This window comes from Clarias gariepinus, chromosome 3 (assembly GCF_024256425.1).
Source record: "Clarias gariepinus isolate MV-2021 ecotype Netherlands chromosome 3, CGAR_prim_01v2, whole genome shotgun sequence".
NCBI classification, from domain to species: domain Eukaryota; kingdom Metazoa; phylum Chordata; class Actinopteri; order Siluriformes; family Clariidae; genus Clarias; species Clarias gariepinus.
Window position 1 is genome coordinate 33,714,828 of NC_071102.1, and position 22,605 is coordinate 33,737,432.

The window sequence follows — 22,605 nt, forward strand, 5'->3', positions numbered from 1 at the left end:
TACCTTTATTGGACAGGTAACATTGCAGTCACACACTGCAAGTCAAATTTGACACTTACAATCAGAAACTAGTCAACCAGGCAAATGATGAACGCAGCATTTATTGTGTCTAATCAACATGGGATATAAAAATGTGTCAAAAAAGGTATCATAAATTATATATAGTATATAAACATACAATATATTTGAAATATACATCAGGCAAACAAATTGCATACATGGCATGTGTGATAAAATTCTTTATTATAACATTTATCTTTGATTGTTTATTAAGTTTTCATTGGGTTAAAGTGATCCATTTAGGCTTCAATTTAAAAAAATGGGCAAAACATGATTAAATATAAACAATGGCACATCAATTAAAGTGTAGGTTTAAACAATAACATCAATTATATGTGCTGTGACAAAAATATTATGTTACATATTAGTCCAGTAGGATTTTTTCTTAACAATATGTGCTACATGTACATGTAATTCACATGTCTAAGTAACATTTGTAAACCTGTTTTTTTTTTTAAATATTATTATTAATATTAGTTCTTTGTCTGAAGACTAACTCTGTTATTTTTAACCATGTGCTGTTCCAATGGGGTTATAAATAAATAGTTGCACACATGTTAAATCACTTTGTCATCCATTACAATAAAAAGATTACTTTAAACAAAAAAAAAGTGTAGATGTGCACAATTAAGTAATGGTTTATATTTGCATTCTTTTTTAAAAAACATGAGGGTATTAGACACTTTTAAAAAAATGATTGTATAAAAATAGATTGAATTTAGGTGTAATGTTTTATTATTACAAAAAAAGACTATTTAGCTTATAAATTCTAGAAATATATATATATATATATATATATATATATATATATATATATATATATATATATATATATATATATATATAAAGAAATTTGGCCAGAAAGTCTTGTAAAGTGATCTAAATTATTTCAGCTTAGAAACTGGCTCTATCTATGAAGAGGTTAATACTTGTTCAACAGGAGGTAATGTGTGAGGAGATGTGTATGTGTGTGTGCGTGTGTGTGTGTGTGTGTGTGTGTGTGTGTGTGAAGGGGCACAGCGTCTAATGACAAAGTGAAAATTGAAACAGAACAGAGAGGGGGAAAATGGCTCTTTAACCTCTCTAACAAGACTTTCTTTTGCTTTACAGGTGAACTGTTATAATAAACATTACACGCGCACTGTACACACTCACATGCAAACACAAAATAAAAGATGTTTTAGATGCACACACATGGTCACAGTGTTATAGTAAACAATACACGTGTGCACGGATATTGATTGTACCAGTAAGACCCAGCAGGGGAGACGATTACCTACAATTTCGCAGCGCAAGAGAGAGAAAAAACATTGGCTTAGTTGTGATCACGTGACGCTCGGCCTCAAAACAAAAAGTGCATGCATGATACATTGATACTCGTGAACCAAGTCAAAATGTATTAAAAATCTTTGCTCGTCTTACGGAACACTCGCAAACTGCGTTACTCGCAATCCAAGGTTCCACTGTATGTTGTTTTCCATTAAGAAATGGAAATAATTCATGGAATAATATACTGACATGGTTGAGGTTTTACCAGCATTTTCTGCAAACCGTTTTTTTTGTTGGGCTGGTTATCAGCTGTAAACAAAAACAGTGTATATAAAAAAATTTAAACAGTAGTATATATCCAGATAATGAAAAGAATGTCAGCTGCAGGACAACCACTGGTTTATGATCCACCAAACTTGTGGATGGTAAATTTGGATGTCTAGAATTAAACATGAATACTGCTCTATGTTTCTCTACCAATCTCTGGTAAAGCATTAGTAAAAATGTTCCACACTGCTCCAGCCGCACCACCTAATAACCCACCGAGAGCTGCCCCAAACACTGCCCCTATGGCAATGCCCGGAAACCCCATCGCCATTGCTACTATTGCCCCTGCAAACGCTCCCTTTCCTATCGCTGCTGCGTAATCGACAAGCCTGAGAGCTAAGCCGAGTTTGTCTGCGATTTGCACTTCTGCCCTGTTTCTGTTCTCTAAATAGATCTTTTCTTTATAAAGGTTCACTTCTCTTTCCAGATCTTCATTAGAATACTTTTTCTTCAGTTCCTCCAACATTGCACTGACCTCCTTCTTTCTCTTATTTTCGATAATTTTTTCCTCTGCCTTGATTCGTTTATCAGCATCTTTAAACTCCAGGTTGGAAAAAATCCCATGCTCTGCCACCATGTTGTCTATTTTTTCAAACAGCTCCCTCGTCACAATACCATCTCTCCTGTTCTCCCTACTACCGAAGACGAGATATCTTTGACCGCATTTCTCAAGAAACTCCCTGAGGTGCTTATTCTTCTTCACACTGTCTTCTAACGACGGTCTCCACTGCTCTTCCTCATGGTACAAAACAACCATCGTGTTGTTTAAGATTCCCTCTCCAAAGCACTGCACTACCGGTTTGAACATGTCGTATGCGTTCGCTGGCAGGTCCAACGGATTTAGTGTAAACAGGATGGCGTGAGGTCCTGGACAGGAGAAACAAACCGCCTTCTTCAGCTCTTTTTTTAACATGTAGTGTGATAAGTCATGATCCATAAGATTGGGCGTGTTGACCACAGTCACATTTTGGTCAAAGATGCTTGCAGAAATTTTAGTAGTGAGTATAGTCTGAGGATCAATGCCTTTAAAGCACTCTTTTTGCAGGATCGACTCGGTGAGAGAGAACTGCTGATGATCAGAGCTTCCAAATACGATAATTCTCAGTGTCACTGGAAAACAGGTTTTAGTAAAGGAAGTTTAATTCCATGTATAATAAACACTTTTTAACACATGTAATGGAAGGATTGATGGAACATACAGTAGGAAGCTGTGAGAAGATACAGTAGATGTAGGCATGACATTTCTTTTTACAGATTGAATAGTTTACATGGCTGAAGATCACATGTTAATAACAAAGATTAACATAGAAATGATTCAGGGTGAATTCTTTCTTTAACTATGCCAAGGATATAAGCAACTCACTCATGGGTGGTTCATTTATGCTACTCCTGCGCTTCTTTAGGACATGAGCCAGAGCTGGTGGAGAATCTGATTTCAAATATAGCGGATTTTTTTAAAACAAACAAATTAACAAAAAAATCATTACATTATACAATAATGATACTGTAAATCAACCTGGAGTCACTAACCTATAGTTGCTGCCATCTTCTTTCGGCTGTTATTCAGCCTCGTCCTTCCTGGAATCTGAGAAAGGCATACAACATTTCAGGATGTGTTGTTATCAGTGTTGCACTGGGGGGTGGGGGTGGAATGTAGCCATGTCTCTAATCTTACATATCTGTCTGCGACCAGTTCCGGTTCTGATTTTAAACACCTGATAAGCTTTTTTGGGGGGATTTTTTCCAGATTTTCTCCCTAATTTAGTCGTGGCAGATTCCTCCCCATCACTAGGGGGCTTTAAGGGGCATTAAGGCTACTACTACCACTCAGTCGGGAGGGCCGAAGACTATCACGTGTTTCCTCCAAACCATGTGACGCCAGCCGACCGCATCTTTTCAAACTGCTCACTCACGCACCATTGGAGGCGGAGTAACACATTCGGAGGACAGCGCTATCCAGCGATCCCCGGATGACAGAGCGAGCACTTTACCACTGCGCCATTCGGAGGCCCAAAGTCTTAAACGGTTGCGCATAACAGTCAAATACTACACACCACTGTGGTTAGGTAATGCAACGCCATGCGGAAATGTAGTTAAATAAGCATACAGTTATTTGCTGTACTTTTGAGCAGAGTAAAAGTTAAAAAAATGCTCTAATAAAACTGCCAAATCTCATATGATTTACATGACTTCACATATGCAGCTTCAGTGAAGTGCAAAATCACTTTCATTCTTTCCCACATAGGAAGTGTACGTGTGGGATTTAAAGAGTAAAAGAATCACTTATCATTCTTCCTACTGGTCAAATACACAGGCACAATAAAATGGCTTATTCTACAAAAAATGTGGAATCTGTGGTCAGAAATATATTTCGTCTTTTACACCTAGAACTTCCTTAATAGCAATAACTTTTCAACTTTATGAATGCACAAAAAATAGAGTTTAATGCATTTTATATACATTTAATAACTGGTAACACCAGTTCACTAATACTGCAATGACAGTAACACCATTGACGGTAACAGCAATGACAATTTACAGAAAAATCATAATTATTTACAAAATGGCTTCCATGTGTGAGACCACATGGTTTTCAGTTTTGTCAAAATCAATTCATTATTAGATGTTATCAGTTTTTATGTCCTTTTGACAGTTAAAATGATAAAATGAGTAACAACAATGATATAATTAAAAGCTTTACAAATAAATGTTAAATAAATGATGACATTTCCAAACAAATGAAAACAAACATCAGATATAGCTTGTGCATTTGTCCAGAGCTCTTCATCTAGTGACCTTTAGCCCGGGTACAATTTAAAATTGTCAAACGTATTTCCCAATAAAACTTTTTTTGTGTAACGGTAATGCCTTAGGGGTGACTGATATATATTTCTAATTAGTAGTACAATTATTTATTGTTTCATGATTTTACTGTTTAACTTACATGATAAGATATTGATGTTACCGTAAATCAGATTTATTTCATATAAAAAATGTGATGAGCACTTTAGATGAAAAGTGTCTGGTCTCACTTGCATGTATGATCATAGTGACAAGACTATAAAATATGACAGTAAAATATAATTTTGTACAGCATGCAAAGACACTAGGGATGAATGGTGCGTGCGTGTGTATGTGTTCGCACATTTAATTTTGTTGAAAACAAACAAATAATAATTAGAAAAATATAGTTGCACGCACCTATGTGTGGGCCAAAGCACCCTGCGCTATCGCCACCCGGGCACACCAGAAAGACAGCGGGCACACTGGGCACATGCATTTAAATGGGACATAATTTTAGAAAAGGGGGAATTTCATGTTTAGACCTTAAAAAAGCCCCTGAGGCTGGAAAAAAAGCATCACACTATGATGTCATTTAATGTGATGTCACTAAACCTGATGTCACTCAGTATGATGTCCCACAGAAAGTTATTAACCACATTTCAGCATTATTTTAAGGCATTAAAATCCTGGATCACATATTTTTCGTTGAAAATGGCTTTTAAAAAATCAAATTAAATATTTAACATTAAAGTAATAAATGTGTTTCATGATTAAAACTACATACACAAGTATAGTGTCTGTTTTTTATTTATTTCAGTGGTTCGGCCTCAGTAGAACTAAGTGACGGCACTTTTCACCATTTCCGTAGACTGACCCAGATTTGACATGATCTAAAATACCTGCACAGAAAGCTTCATTAATAGCGACCTAAATGGCCTTTAAGAGATTTTATAGACGCTAATAAATATGCATTTACACGGAATACTCTGTAAAACGGATTGTTTACATAGAAGTTGGGGGGAAACAATATGACGTAATAGTAATACTACGAGTTTAGCTGAGCTAGCACAAACACAATAACTCCCTAAAACAACAACAAATCAATGTGTCTGCAATTTGTTAAAAACACATATTCTGTATGTTTACGAAACGTTACCCTTTGTTACAGCAGAAATCCGTTTAATCATGAACAGGAACCGAAATCGTATAGTAAATGAAAGTAAACCGAAAGTGAATGAATAGTACATCTGGTTGCCAGATTGGACGTTTTTGTTTATTTTGACCTGATCGTTTAAAGTTACACTGGCAAGACTGGAGATGTTTGAATCGTGTTTGGATTACAATATTTCAACTAAATCATATTTGTTTGAAGAAATAAGTTTAATCAAATCATGAAAAAAGCACTAAGCATTAATGCACGTAAAGATATTTTTTTTTTACAACATACAGACATTAGGAATGATGTTTAATCAATTAATCAGTTAATTTTTAATCAAATCATGAGCAAAGCACTAAGCATTAAAGCACGTAAAGATAATTTTTTACAACATACAGACATTAGGAATGAAAGGTGTGTGGGTTCGCAACTTTAATTTTGTTAAAAACAAAAAAGAATTCTTATAAAATAAACAATGCGAAGAATTACTTCACACCGCTAGGTGGAAGAAATCACATATGTCTAGTGCCAGGATAGTTAAAAAGGCCGCATTTTTTCCACATAGCCGCTAGGTGGCAGCATTACATTCGTCTATCTAGTAAAATAGGACGCAACTCAAAACTTCAAATTAGCCACATTCATACTGGTTTCCTACACCGACTATTAAGACTAAATCTGCAAATACTCCTTGTTTGATATATAATTTTTTTTTTTTTTTTTTTTTTACAGAATACAATATGTATTAATTTAGAAAATTGAGGTCGTGGCCCTAGCAAGTGCACATGGAGCTTTCCGTTTAGGACAGAACCAAATGTAAAGTGACGTCATGTGCGTCAGTGAAATGGTTCCGTGCAGCAAATATTCTCCGAGGACGAGTTTGAGTGGTCCGTATATTATATAAAATAAATTGCTCTAAAATTAAAGAGTTTAAATAGAGCAGCTGTTGTACGTCCAGACTCCCTCAGTATTAGGTAAACAGTAGAGAATGATATGGCACGACGTTTGCGAGCTGTGTTTTGGCGCTCGGGGTTGATGTGTCTGGGTGACCGGCCAGGAGAAATCAGAGTGCGGAGATTCTACAGCAGTCAGAGTCCTGAACCTCCACAACCAACTGCACTTTACATCCATGTGAGTGTCACACCATGATTTTGTCCGGAGTCAGCAGTAGGGGCTTTTCCTGTTGCTTGTTGCCCTGATAGTGATTGAACTGTTTGCTTAATATTATTAATAATAATAATAATAATAGGGCTTCAAATAATGATTTTTATCAATTAATCTATTATAATTATAATTATTATTTATATATAGGGAATAACTAAGGACGACCCATATGATATTATCATGATACCACGGTGCCGATACGATCTGTATTGCGAGTATTACAATTTTACAAAGTGTTGCCTCTGCATACAAACTTAATCCGTTCCATTGGCGAGTTCTTAAGGCAGAATGTCTTATTGCAAAACACATTTTCCCATATAAAAAAATGTAAATGCAGCCACCCAAAAATATTACCAATTTCCAACTCTATAATCATGTTTTTGCATATAAAACAAACAAAACATTTAGAAAAGACATGTAAATTAAGTATAATATGAAATAAATAGACATTAAACGTCATTTAATCTTGATTTATGATTTCTCTTGGGACCGGCTGCTTTAAAAATGAAACTGAAAGTCACTCTGTTTTCTTCTTGCTACATCCTTCATAACGTTCTTGGGACCCATGTGCTACGTCTTCACTACTGTAGATCTTGTGCAAATGCACAAAAAAAAAACCCACAAAAAATAAGTAAACTCGCTTCGCTTGTCTTGCCATTGACGCAAACAAGTCGTACACACAACTGAGCCGACGTTTGGTTTGGTTCGGTTTGGTCGCTTGTATGCTGTAAATGATTCCCATGCCGAGGAAAAATTAGCAAATTTCTTGCAAAAGTTCAGTTCTTAAGGCGAAAGTTCCTGAGGTGGTGTGTTCGTATGCTGACGTAGCTCTGTATCCTATTCGATATTAAGTTTATTTTTTGTTTTTATTTACAATTTTACACAAACTTATTTGCCAATGTGTAAATAGTTTAGACTGCACCACCTGTAGGATTATAGAGGAACTGAAACATTGTACAACCTCAAATGCTTCTTTCTTCTTTTCCACAGCGAATCAACCCCTGAAAGGGAACAGCCGAAAGAGCTTGTTTACAACCACAAATGCAAACTTATAAATAAATAAAAAATGAATAAAAAAAAATACTATTTTAAAGTCAGTGTGGCGATACATGAATTGCAACACAAAAGAATTGCGATACATCACCGAATCACTTTCTCTCCCCATCTTTATATATATTGTGCTAATCAACTCATTAGAAATTTGTGTCAGATTTCTGTATATAAAAGGAATAAAACTCTTTTGTTACAGGCAAAACAATTCAAATTTTAGTTGATTATTATTTTTTTGTAACAGCACACCCTAATGTTTATTAAAGATGAAATTTGACATTGTCCCTGGTTTGTGATGTTCTTTTATGTATGTGTACAGTATATTTATTGTCTCTCTCTCCCTCTGTATGAAAAGTGGCCGTACTGCTTGAAACGATGCTCTTACTGCAACTTTAACAAGTACATCCCTCGCTCGGTGGATAACCAGGTTATGACAGAGTGCCTTCAGCAAGAGATCCGGACACTGCTGCAGCTCAGCCAGGTTTCTCAGTAATGCTTACACACACGACCACACACACACAACCTAAACACACGTTCCTGTGCTGCTTTGTGAGGACAGATTGTTGTGTGTTTTGTCTTTCATTGTTCATCCTGCTACTGGGCGTTGGATTTTGTAATGTTAGATTATATGAAGTGTGTGTTCTGTGTCAGGATAAGCTCCGTGTTTTTCGGTGGAGGAACTCCCAGCCTGGCTCCAGCCTCCACCGTAGCCGCTGTCCTAGAGACCGTGTCCGCACACGCACGGCTCTGTGACGATGCCGAGGTGACCCTGGAGGTGAACCCTGCTCCTGCACGAAGAACCGCACTCAGAGACTTTGTGTCTGCCGGAGTCAATCGGCTTTCTCTTGGGGTGCAGGTAACACACACACACACTCAAAACTAGTTACATATGCTATTAACAGAAAGGTTCACCTCAACTCGTCTGCAAGTTCTAGCAGAGATGATGGTTCTAAAGAAGTTCTAAAGGTTCTTATTAATTCTCCTCCATTATGTTTGAAACTGTTTTAAGAACTTCTGAAGACACTAAAGCTCTAAAGTAAACCCCTTGTAATTTAAAGACTTTAAGGACCTCTAGTTCCTACAGTAGTTGATCAATTGGAATGGTTATTACCGTCGCGCTCACCGCCGCGTGAAAACGTCAGCGGCCAAAATAAATCAGTTGCATTTCAAAGTCATTCGTAAAATGGCCGCCAGGTGGCGCAAAGTGACATTTTCGCTCGTTGCCGTAAATACAACAGTGACCGTTATACAGCGTATCTCTGTATCTGTTTATTGTTATTTAAGTTCTGGATTATTTCAGGTACTTTAAACACATTGTTGGGTTGCTCATGTTGGCTCATATGAGATGTAGTTTACAAATTAACACCTGGTTGGGTTATTTTGACCCAACAACTGGTTTATTCATTATTCTTTCCTTTCTCCAAATATCAGCCTGCAGAATGTTTGAAATGTTACTGTTATTATGTCACAGGTGTAGTTTTAAGAGTTGTTTAGGCAGGAATGCGTGTGTATACAGCTCAAAACCTCCATCAGTTGTTAAAGATAGCGGCTATTTAGAAAAAATGCCCAGTGATTTCTGAGCTTCAGGAAATCTCCCGGCGCTCTGCGCATAACACCGGGCCAACTCATGTCGGAAATAATTTATAAACGGTTTCTAAACGTGGGCTATTGTTTTTTTTTTACTTATAGTATTTGTTGATTTAATTTAAATGAGGTTTGGGCTCAGGACTTCAGAATCGTGATTCTCCTCTTTAATTTACTCCATAGTTTTAATCAGCGCTCAGCCGCATGCATTATGTTTTCCAGAGCGCACCGGCAGAAGTAGACTAATGATTATGAACGCGTCGGGAAAACAGCAAGCAGACTTTAAAAAAAACGTTTGCGTTCATTTTCTGACGCGCTCAAGTTCACCAAAAACAATACAGAGCAGCACAGCTTACAACACTTACAAAATCACAACACTTACAAAATCACAACGTTTTTTCGTTATTGTGAGTGCGCTTAAATAAAAGTTGAGTCTTATAAAGGCATGTAGTCTTATATAGTTTTATTGTATAGTTTTTGCACATTAATCTGACAGCAATTTTTTCAGCCTGTCACGGCGTGCGCCCAAATCAATATCGCTCCTCGCTCACTAGTTAGGCGGCCTCCCCTTCAGACATGAGAAGCAGCGGGACCGCAGAATTACACATGACTGGTGAGCTATCGTTACTATGGTTGCCCGGGCTTGCACTCCGCGCTATAAAATACTCGGGGTTTGTTGGGCTACAGTGGATTTTACTACGCGCTGTGTATGCAGCGCGCGTGCAACAACGCGGAAGTGCGGCATGCAAGCAGGGCAAATGGAACGCGCCCGGGGACTTCAAAGGAGCGAGAGGTGGGAGGGGGCCATCCGCGGAGAGCAGAGTCAGCGCGAGCAGACGGATGGCCATTGCACTCACAAAAAAAGTAAAATCCACTGTAACCCAACAAACCCCAATCATCACCAGCCGTGCCTTATTCCGTCATGTCATGTGGGCATTATAAGCTTTGTATTGAAAACTTCTAACTAAAAAGTGGCAGCTGGCACGCCTAAAAATAGACGCAGGTTATTTTTTTTATAGTCTAAATAAAAACCCTCCGATTTAATTTCCTATAGTCTAACCAGCGCTCAACCGCACGCATAGTTTTCCCGAGCGCGAGGAATTTTTTTTGTGCTAAATAATGTTTATGCAGTATAAGAATTCCTATTAATCCTGGGTTGTTCTTTTAGTGTCACTATAGTGCTTTACAATGCCAGACAACATTCAAATACAAATGATTCACCCTCCCCAGGTGTGAATCGGCTGTTCTCACCTATACATTCAGAGAAACTGTAATGGACCTCTCCACACTTTAAAAACCACTTGAATCTGAGGCTCTTCTGGAGACTTTCAGTGATTTCAATTTGTGTAATTTTAATCTCCTGGATTCTAGATTCTAAAGTTGACATTGTTACCTTTTTTAATCATTGGAATGGAAGAACTTGTTATTTTCCTTATGATAGCATAAATTGCATTGTTTTTAATCAGTCTATACACAATAATATTATTTGGTATTTATTTATTTTTTTTTTTTTTTAAACGGGTATGGGGGCTATCTTGGTTCATTAATCTCCGTGCCTGGTTTAGGTTTAGTATTCAGTGCGCATCTGTTATATTATAACTATCATAACACTCAAATACCTTTTATTGGGGGTTAAGTGACTGATGTGCCTAACATTTTTCAGCTGAGCCTTTGTTTCACTGAATAATCAACCACCGCGACACCCCCCCCTCTCTCTCACACACACACACACACACACACACAGAGCCGACCAAATCATTAGCACCTCCCTCCCCCAAACAGCACAGACATTTACTTACACCTGAACTGAGTTGTTTGAGTAACATGGGTCGAACCCGTTACAAATCATAACAGTCTACTGCATTTCATTCTTATAATAACGCAAAAACACAAGCGGGGCTGAAAGACCGACATCTGCTGACGCAGTAGAACGTCCTAACACTGTTTTAATTTTATGGTAATTTATTTCAGTTAATAAATCTACTATAAATTTAAAGAACACAAGAAATAAGGACACAAATCCATACACGCTTTTTTTCTAATTACAAGTGATAGAATCAAAAGGCTCACTGTGTTAACATTTTTTGTGCTTAAAATTGATCCTAATAAGATTTGATTTAATTTAAATTCTAGAACAGTGGCAGCTGGAACACCTAAAACAGATGCAGGATTATTTTTTTATAATCTAAATAAAATGCTGTTTTAAACGTGGGCTATTGTTATTTACATGCAATATTTGTTAATTTAATTTAAATGGGGTTTGGTCTCCGGAATGTTGAGCATCAGGATCCTCTTCTTTACTTTCCTACGTAGAATCAGCGCTTAATCGCACGTATAAAGTTTTGTAAATTCGTTTAATGTTTAATAGTAAATAATGACCCCCGTTGCGCTGTACCACCGCTCGGAAAACCTTATGAAATACAAGTTTAGGACAATTATGATGATCTGCCACGGCGTGCGCGTCTGATGGGTGTACGCCCAAATCTACTATAACTACTCCCTCACTCCGTAGGCTCCCTGAATAGGCAGCAAATGGACGGGAGCCGCCTATTTGTGCCGGCTGGTGATAATTAACGTTAATATGATCTCGGGCTTACTCCGCATTATAAAAGCAAGGCGCGGAGGTTTGTCTGAGGTCTGGGAAGTACGTGATGTAATGGAGAATATGAAAGAAGCATGTCAGTGGGGAGATGTGACGCGCCCCGGGGACTTTAAACAAGGACATTAGAATTCCGCCCTTTGATCTCCGCGCTGAGGACAGCGCGAGAAAGAGCTGCGCGAGCTCCCGCGGCATCTTCACTTCCGCACCGCGCCCGCCCTCGCAGCCCCGCTGCCGAAGAGGAAAAGTGTGGTTAGGTTTTTGCGTCAGCGAGAACTCGCGCCGGCCATCGACAGCGGGAGAAGCGCCGTCACGAGGGAGCGTGCAGGAGCGCTGCCTCCGCGTGCTCAGTTCTGCCACTCGCACCAACACTTATCGTCAGCTGTGTGCCCGCATGCCAGTGTGGCACAGCCCCCAGGACTGCACATGCACAACCTTTATCCCTTTCTTTCCATTCTCCCTCCTTCAACACTTTCCTTCCCCATTTTACCTAAATAAATTACCCTTTTCCCGTAAGACCTCGCCTCGTGTCCGTGCTTTATGGTGCCGCCCGTGCAACATGGGTCGAATCCGTTACAGATCATAACAGTCTACTGCATTTCATTCTTATAATAACGCACAAACACAAGCGGGGCTGAATGACCAACATCAGCTGACGCAGTAGAACGTCCTGACAATGTTATAATTTTTATGGTCATTTATTTTAGTTAATAAATCTACTATAAATTTAAAGAACACAAGATATAAGACGACACAAAACCCTACACGCGTCTTTTCTAATTACACGTGATAAAATTTAAAGGCTCACTGTGTTAACATTTATTTTGTTTAAATTTGATCCTAATAAGATTTAATTTAATTTAAATTCTACATCTGTATCGTCATTTTAGTTCTGTGATTATAAATTTGTTTAACTACAATGTTTTACTTGATTTTATCCGCTACTACGTGCAGTTCTAAAACTCCGTGTCTCATTAATCCAGCAGAGAATGAACTAAGGCATGAGGCGTCAGTCTGTAGTTATATAGCGCCACTCAACGGTAAAAGCCAGCAAACGCACAAAGCCAAACGGTACCGCCGAGCGCGGCGACGGTAGGACCTACAGTCCGATTGATTAACCACTGTAAATAAGTTCCACAAATTTTAAGGTTTAAGAAATTCTAAAAACATTAACTTTTTTTTTTATTAAGTTTGAAAGATTCTAAAGGTGTATCAAGGATAATAAAGTTTTAAGCTTCTAAAGATACTAAAATTCTAAATTAAGTAAAGATTTTAGAAAGCTAAAGTTTTTAAAGGTTTTACAGATATTTATGTTAAAATAAACATTGTAAAGTTGTCCTAAAGACACAGAGGTTCTAAAGACAAGAATTTAGAACATCCAGGTTGTTAAAGGCAGTGTTCTAAAGATGTTAAGTTTTTAGAAGTTTCTGAAGAGGGTTCAATGTTTTTTAGGTTTTATTGGTATTATTAGGTACTGTAGCCAGTCCAAAGATACCATAGCTCTAAAAAGATTTCTTAAGAAGTTCTAAAGATGTTCATGTTCTAGAGGATTGAAAGACAGTAAAGCTGTTAAAATATTAACATTCTGAAGACATCCAAGTTCCGAAGAGCTTCTAAATATAGTGTAACGTTGCTAAGGTTTAAGAGGATTTCAGGTAAAAGTTGTAAAAGTGTAAACCTAGTAAATTTCAGTAATCTCTAAGAACATCAATGCTCTAAAGATGTCCTTTGCTCAAGTCGTTTGTAAGGGAATTTATGGATAGTAAGATTGTAAGGTTGCCCTAAAGACACTACGGTTCTAAAGACAATCATTCTGAACATTTAAGGTTCTAAAGACAGGCATTTCGAACATTTAAGGTTCTAAAGACAAGCATTTCGAACATTTAAGGTTGTAGAACTTAGAGCTCTAAAGATATTAAGGTCCTATAAGGTCTAAAAATACTACAGTTAAGTACTAAAGAAAGTAACTTTCTGAAAACTTTAATGCTTAAAAAAATGGTAATGTTCTTGGGAGTTTTACTTGGGAGACTCCAATGTTGCTAAGATATTATTGGTTCTCAATTCAGTCTAAAGAGCCTCTAAAGATGATATAAAGTTCCCAAGGTTGTACTGCTTCTACAGTGAAAGTTTTAGAGGTTTTAACACTGGTAAATGTCAGTAATCTCTGAGTACATTAAGGTTCTAAAGATGTTACACAGACACTCAAGAGGTTTTTACGTGTCAAACCATAGTGCTTTAGAACTTCCTAATTTAAAGGTGTACCATGCACAGGTAAACAGGTGATACTAATTTAGAATCATAAGCAGAGTGTAGCTGGACTATTTAACAGCAAAATAACTGGTCTTTGAGGCTCAGCAATCTGGCTGGTGATCAAATACTTATTTGACACAGTAATTCACAAATAAATTGTTAAAAAAATCATACAATGTGATTTCCGGATTTTTCTTTTTAGTTTCAGTCTCACACAGGGGAAATGCACCTATGCTGAAAATTGTAGACCCCTCCATGATTTCTAAGTAAGAGAACTTGCAAAATCACAGGGTGATCAATTACTTATTGTAGGTTATCCTCAGCCGCGCTGGATAAAACAGACCATAGCGCGTGCCCTCAATGCCATTGAGTTGTCGTTGGACCTCATTAAAAGAAGCACGTGCTTTTGCAATTTTTGCTGTGAGGTCGGGAAAAACAGAAATACTAAATTCCTTAAATTTAATTTGCCTTAACTCTCTGGCATGCCGTAAAACATCAAGGCATTCACTGCGGTAGTGAAATCTGGCCACAACGGCTCGAGGTCATTCGGCAGCCTTTAGAGTGCGGTGAGATTCGTCTAAAGTCGGCTCGTTCTCCAGGCTGAGAGCCTTTTTAAGCAACGCAACGATGCTAGAGGTAGTGCAGCTGTTAGGACCCTCAGGAACACCGATTATGCAAATATTATTACGATCTAATCTGGCATCCAGATCTTCCATTTGTTATCCAGTTTAAGTAAATCTGCTGTAAGACGTTGTATCTTACTTTGCATTGCAGTAATATCATCAGTACAACCGGAGAGCGAACGCTTCATCTCACCTATCAATGGCGGCCTTGTCATTAGCCAGTTGGGTCTTTACAGCTTGTAATTCCGATTTGATTGTGGACAAGTCATCACTCAATGCAGCACGCAGTTCCGCCTTAAAAATATCCGCAATTTCGTTCCTTAGTAAGGACAATATTTTGAGCTTCAGCGCAACCGTGTCAATCACAGAAACTCCCTGGTGAACCGTGGGGTCAGCGCGTGGCGGGGAAACACGTGAAGTTGAGGTTTTATATATATATATATATATATATATATACTGAGTAGTGTGTGTATATATATATATATATATACACACACTACTTACAATAAGTTAGGGATATTGTGAGAGACTTAGTGGATGTCATACATACGGTGTTTGTTTTACTTCAGACAGTTTGGGATAGGGAGGCAATTGTATTGGGGTGTATCCAAGTTCATCATTCAAACAGCCATGAACACACAATGTCACTTAATGGACAAGCAGCGGTCGGTGGCAGGCATTCAGATGTTGCTCATGAACTTGGTGTGTCTCAAAGTGTCATCAGCAGACTTGCATCAAGACACAGAACTACTGGCAGAGTTCATGACAGACCCAGGAGTGGAGCCCCACAAGTGACAGACCGCAACGATGACCAGTACCTAAGGACCTATGCACTCAGACATCGTTATGCAACTGCCACACAGCTGTAGGCCCGTTAACGAGATGCGAGGGGTACTAGGGTTTCCAGACAAACCATTTGCAACCGACTTCACCGCTTTGGCTTGAATGCCAGACGAGCATTGCAGGTGACTCCACTGACACCAAGACACCTCCATGAACGTTTGCAGTGAGCACAAGACCATGTGACTTGGACAATGCAACAGTGGTCGGCTCAACTTGCACAGAAATGATTGTCGTCAGCGTTGCTGGAGAAGGGAAGGTGAGCGATGGGGTCAAGATGGTCCCCAGGGTTTGCTTTAATAGAGGTGGTGCAACAGTCAGATGGAACAGCAAATCAGATTTGGCTATAGTACATGGCTCAGTTACTGCACGTTCTTACCTCAGAGACAATAAAGAACCCATCATCATTCCCCAATTCCGCCAGCACACCCCCAACTTTCTGTTCATGGATGACAAATGCTTCACTAGATCGTGGCAGAATTGTTACAGCTCGACTTCAGGAAGTTGGAGTGCCTCATATGGTATGGCCATCAATGTCCCCTGATCTGAACCCCATAGAGCACGTCTGGGACCAGTTGAAGCAGAGACTGGATGATCGTACCCCACCCCTACGTGACCTTGCAGAACTGCGTGTACAGTAGCACTTGTGGAGGAGTGGAACGCATTGCTTCAGAATAACATCATGAGGCTATTGAGGAGCATGAGACGTTGCTGTCAAGCTGTCATTGCGGCAAATGATGGAAACAACCCCTACCGACATTGTCAATTTTTGTTATTTGGTGCTATTCCTGTTATTGTCAAAATTTTTGGGGTAATAAATATTAAACTAATGAAAATGGTGTTTCTTCTCATACATTATTAGTAATATCAAAGGGATATATATATATTCTTATTTTTTTATATTTCTTTTTCATTCTATTTTATTTTCATTATCTTATTGCTTGTATATTATTCTTTAAAAGTTTTTTAATTCTCTTACTTCGCACTAAAACTTTCTTTTGAACTTTCTTTTGAAATATTGAGGTCGACAGCAGTCGTATAAACATTTCACTTCGTATCATACCGTGTATGACTGTGTATGTGATGAATAAAATTTGAATTAGTTTTTCTTATCAAAACCTATCAAGCCACCATCTTTGTCTGTGTCACTAATGTAGGTTCTCCTGGTCTGCCTTTGGTCTCTCCACAGTCTCTGAGTGAGGCCAGGCTGAGGGTTCTCGGGAGGGACCATGACCCACAGCAGGCTTTGCAGACGCTGGAGGAGGCTCGGACCCTTTGTCCCGGACGCGTGTCAGTTGACGTCATGTTCGGAATCCCGGGTCAGAGTCTGGCATCATGGGAGAGCGAGCTGGAGGAGGTTCTGCGTGTGTGTGATGATCACGTGTCTTTGTACCAGCTCACCCTGGAGAGAGGAACTCACCTGTACAAGCAGGTACAGCAGCGAGAACTCAGCATGCCCTCTGATGACATCACTGCATCCATGTACAAATCTGCTCGGAAGGTTCTGGAGCAGGCCGGGTTCCTGCAGTACGAGGTCTCTAACTTTGCCAGACACGTGAGTTTGTAATATTTGAGACGTTTTAGATTTGAATTAATTACTGAATTAATTAAATGAATTAATTACTAAACAGAGGGAGGCTGACGGTCTGGGGTTTTCTTTTAGAATGCTGTAAGCACACACAACCTGGGCTACTGGAGAGCGCAGCCGTATATCGGTGCTGGACCCGGTACGTTTGATCCAAAGACACCCACACGCACATTGTATTTGTTAATTAACTGATTAATAAATTGTCTAAGTAAATAAAAATCTTATTTGAAACTAAAGCTGAGTCTTAAGAGATGATGACTTTCTGCTTTAGCCTAAAAATCACACAATCATAACTTATAAAACCTGCAGGAAGGAAGAAAGAAAGAAAAAGAAAAAAGGCTGAAAGAAAGAAAGACAGCAGGAAGAAAGACAGCAAAATGAAAAATGAGAATATTAAGAAAGAATAACAGCTAAAAGAGAAAGTGAAAGAAATTAAAGAATTAAAGAAAAACAACATAAAGAAAGACAAAAGAATGAAAAAAAGACAAAACAATAAAAAAGACAAAAAAGGCAAAAAAGACATTTAATGTCAATGACATAAAAATGGAAGAAAAGAATGAAATCAAGAGACAGAAAGGAAAAGACAAAGAAACAGACAGACAGGCATAGGCAGACAGAGATGGACAAACAGAAACCGATAGACAGAGAGAGACATGGGCATAGACACACAGACGAGGTAGACAGAGACACAGAGAGAGATAAGACAGCGAGACAGACAGTTTTGATCTAAGTAGAGTGATGGCGTCTGCTCGTTCTCTGACAGTGTGTTCGACCAGTCAGAGGCCTGTATGTTTGTACTTCTTTTTATATTGCTTTACTTATTATCTCAAAAGTAACTGAGATTAGTAGAACATGGTGAGAAAATATAGAGGAGGATGAAAAGGTTACTGGTTCTGACCCCACCACTTCCATACCAAACCCACACAGTGTTGATTATTCATTAGTCATGAGGATGTGTAAGCTCGGTGCTCTCAGTCTGCGCTCTCAGACTATGCTGGAGATGTTATCATACAGAGAGGCCGGGTTTATGAGTGGGAATTTTAGGAGAAAAAACTATGGAGTTTAGTGTGGACATGATCTAATAATTTGTTGATATAATGATTTGTGTGTCAGGAGCTCATGGCCGATTCGTTCCTCGAGCACTGGGCGCGGTTCATCGGGAGGCACGCACTCAGACGCTAGAGCCGGACATTTGGCTGAGAGAAGTTCAGCAGCACGGACACGCAACGCGTAGACGCATACAGCTCGGCCAGCTCGGCCTGTGAGCACCATTCAATTACAGTATAACTCATCGAGTGCTTGCTGAGCACATTGGACATGCAGGAGATTAACCTGTGTGGTGTTGTCTTGTGGTTTTAGGCTGGAGGAGGTGTTAGTCATGGGACTCCGAATGACTGAAGGATTTTCCCATCAGGTATGACGATACTTTTCCACGGATTGTAAAAATCTCCTGATTTCAGTCAGAAATTATACGTAAACGTTTTATGAAACAACGTCTGGTGTTTCAGTATACTACTTAATTTTATAAATATAATTTTCTGTTTTTAAATCTGCTTACAAAAATTCAGATCATGTCTCACACACTGGATAATACACATTCCCTGACACACCCTGGCTTTAGCTTCCTGTTTGTATTCCTTCCACACAAAGACACACCAGTATGAGAGAATATTTATTATACAACAGTTATTTTAGACCAAGCAATCTGATTGGACGAGAGCCATTCCACTACCTGTTTGGTAACAGTACGAAGACATTAAATGAACTGGAAAGGGTGGAGAGTAGCTGCCTGCCAAAACCCACACTCAAAACCAGAAGCACTTTCAGAATTAAAAAGATCTGTGGTCTTACACTCATTAGTAGTCTCATTAATAATTGCTTTTAAGTCGTTCCAAATTGCCTCCATGTTGTTTAATTTGCGTTTAAGCAGAGGTACAAAGTTAACTAGCTACTAACAAAAGACTGCAAACAAATTAAAGTTAAGGTACAAAGTTAACTAGCTTCTAACAAATCCCTCTCTTACCCCCAAAAAGGGCCTTACTTGATGTGTGGAACAAGTGAAAGTACATTCTACAAAGTGCACTAGCTTTCCATTTAGCGCTATTTGGCATTCAGGCCTGGAACCTGGAAGTTAACGGATAATCTAAAGTGGAATAAGTGGGAATATAAAGTAAATCATGTGAATTATTATAAATCGTATAAATAGTATAAATCAAGATCGTTGTCTCAAAAAAGCTTCACAAAATCAAATTATGAAAATTATGAAAAAGTGTATGTGTATAAATCATAATCTAATAATCACGCCAAGGGCGACGGTGGCAGGGAAAAACTCCCTGAAATGGCAGTAGGAAGAAAGCTTGAGGGTCTTAACAGGGATTCCATTCTCATTTGGGTGTTAACGCATAGCAGAAATTATTTTGCAGATGTACTGTGTGTTAGGCAGCTGAAAGTTCAATATAACAGAAAATGCCTAAGCCAGACAGGTGCAGAGGGCAGAGGGGGTCTGGATCACTGGGGGCCCAGGAGCAGCATGATGTTTTAGGAAGCTAATTGTTTTCCTATATTGTCATGTCCCTTATGTTCTTTTCAAGATATATCCAAAGCATGGCAGTTTGGCTAATTTACCATACCATACCATACCAACTTTATTTATAAAGCACTTAACAAACCCACACTGGACCAAAGTGCTGTACAGAATCAAATAAAAGACATAAAAAAAAGAATAAAACAAACAAACAAAAAAAAAAAAACAACAGCAACTATATAATAAAAACAAATGACACAAAGTAGAGTAAATTTAGCATGCGTGGGTACTGAAGCTTAACGGTTTTACTGTGTCCTGAATGCGCTATCATGGATCAGTTGGGGGAATCTAACCGTTGTTTTAATGTGTTGTTTTTTGTGGAACAGCACTGGGCAGCGTTCAGCCCTGAGGTGAACCTACACCAGGTCTTCAATGCCTCAGTAGATGTTCAGGAACTTCAACAGAGAGGTGCTCTGATCCTTGATGACAGGTGACTGAGACTTCACTATTAAATGTAGTGACCATGAAATTACCAAGTGATAAACCTGAGCTTTCTGTCAGGGTTTAAAGGAATGGTAATGTTTGAAGTGTATTCAAGTGTGTTGAAGAAATGACGGATTGCTGCAACTTCAATGAGAATACACAGGATCCATGATTTTTAATCCGTGTTGCTTACCTTGTAATATAGAAATCCAGGAGTTTGTGCAGTGTCTATACAGTATGTCTGTTTAGCTCTGATTCTCAGTTTGTGCCTGCAGGGGACTGCGCTGTTCCTGGGAGGGTTTAGCTTTATTGGACAGTATTTTACCTGTTTTGCTGTTGGAGCTGGACGCATTCTTCAACGCACCCAGATCTACAGATGGACTGTAGAACTAAAAAACATCTGAACAGACAGACCACCTAAAAGCAGCTACCAGATTTCTCCATTTTCACTCTCACCTCTGGTCTGTCTGCATGGAGTTTACATGTTCTAACTGTGCTTGGTTGCCGCACATTACAGGAACTCGTCTGGGAGTTTTTGCCACATCCCTTTACAGTCCTGCCCTCGCCCCAAGCCATTTTCACATGTTTGGAGCATTAAAGAAGCTCCTGGGAGGCCAGCGTGAAGCATGCAGTCTGATCATTGCTTTTTTTTTACTGAGAAACCCTTTTACCTTGACATTATTCAAGCACTAGTGAAATTATTGGATAAGTACCTTAATATAGCAGGGCGTTATATATAGAAATAAAGAGTTTTTACAACTGTTTTATAACTGTGGTCTGTTATTCTGCTCAATCAAAAGTCCCAGTCTTTTCGGAATATAATTTCTGGACAGGCTTGGAACGATGATTAAATTGTGAAAAGATTTGTGGATATAGCTTATAATTATTAACAAAGTGGAATGTCATACTAACTATCTGATTATGGTACCATTTACCATGTTGTGAAATGTCTGTGAAACTAACAAGTTCATGTTCTCTTGATAAACACTCGTTCCATCACTATCAGTCCTAGTTAATTTGTATTTTAGCCAGACTTGGCATTTCTCCCCTGCTACGTCATTTATTATTCTAAAGAGGACCTATTATCCAAAGTTCACTTTTAGGGAACTGTGTACAAACCAAAAACATTGGTAAAATACGGTCCCTGTATTTTGTCCATTTTCTATTTCGGCCAGAGCTTAAACAAACCAACAATATTTTTTCCCTATTGTGACCTCATATAAAAAGACTCTTTCTCTGAGCTTGTTTCTCAGCTCTGCTGTTCTTTCGAGGTGATGTGGCTTGACAGGAGCTTATTTACATACACACTAAAATGGCATGGTCCAAAAAGGAGTAAAACAAAAAAGGTATGAAAAAAAAATACATTATATAACACAATATATTGATGGTGCCTCTGAGACCTCTGAGACTAAACAAATAACAGGTCCTTTAATATAGCGTGATGTGTATGTGTACGAGTTTGCTTATATCACCTGCACTTAAAAGCTTAAGATCACAATTCTATTTATAAGAAATGATCTTGGCCTGTGTGTAGTTATCACGAGCATAACATATAGCTCCAGCTGTGTCCACATCTGCATCTTTTCAGATCAAAGATTTGAGAATGAACTGAGCAGACGGTGGTTTTTCACATAGCTATTAATTTTCTCTTTCAATCATATCAGTACCTTTTAGGAGAGATAATGAACAGGTTTGTGCTTGCTTTTCTTACACGCATACACACACGTGCGCGCAAAACTGCACACACCCTTTTTGGGGGGTTTTAAACAGGTTTTACTCCTAATACTTTTTTATTACTTGGGATAATAAAGGAACAATCCTAACTATAAAATCCTATTACAGGTGCTCATCTTTTTAAAGTGTACAAGCTTTTTCACTTAAGCATAAATAACATGAGAGAGAAAGAGACTTTAAGTGAATGTGTAAAGCCACATGAGGGCACCAAACTAAGAACATTTCGGACAACCCATGCTGAGCTCAGGTGAAATTTGGATCTTATCCAAAGATTAATTTTCTCCTGCCATCAATCACACACATGGTGTGTAACAATTTCCTGTTATTTAGACAACACACACAACTAATAACAGAAAACAACTTTCATACTATAGATGAATAGATAGATATAGTAGACAAAATCCTGCTTTGTGAATGAAGTCATGCATTTGGATGTCAGCATTGTTCAGCACTTCCTGGGATTGCTCCACCTCTTTCTGTCTACACCCCCTCCGTCACGTTTGTCTGCAAGCCCTGCTTCAGTGACGTCACCCTGCTTTTGTTGGGAAACAAAGAAATTCGGGTCTGTTTTCA

General features: G+C 38.6%; 2 protein-coding genes across 2 annotated transcripts; one reads left to right on the forward strand and one right to left on the reverse strand.

Moving 5' to 3' along the window:
• Positions 1 to 3,262, reverse strand: LOC128518635 (GTPase IMAP family member 9-like). The gene is made up of 3 exons (XM_053491835.1): positions 3,187 to 3,262; positions 3,020 to 3,085; positions 1 to 2,766 (listed from the first exon to the last, which is right to left on the reverse strand). The coding sequence occupies exons 1-3, from the start codon at positions 3,200 to 3,202 to the stop codon at positions 1,793 to 1,795; spliced, it is 1,056 nt and encodes a 351-aa protein (XP_053347810.1). The 5' UTR covers positions 3,203 to 3,262; the 3' UTR covers positions 1 to 1,792.
• Positions 3,263 to 6,472: 3,210 nt separating this feature from the next.
• Positions 6,473 to 21,136, forward strand: rsad1 (radical S-adenosyl methionine domain containing 1). The gene is made up of 9 exons (XM_053491834.1): positions 6,473 to 6,724; positions 8,163 to 8,296; positions 8,459 to 8,663; positions 16,893 to 17,258; positions 17,367 to 17,430; positions 18,405 to 18,552; positions 18,651 to 18,705; positions 20,202 to 20,305; positions 20,574 to 21,136. The coding sequence occupies exons 1-9, from the start codon at positions 6,587 to 6,589 to the stop codon at positions 20,683 to 20,685; spliced, it is 1,326 nt and encodes a 441-aa protein (XP_053347809.1). The 5' UTR covers positions 6,473 to 6,586; the 3' UTR covers positions 20,686 to 21,136.
• Positions 21,137 to 22,605: the final 1,469 nt, after the last annotated feature.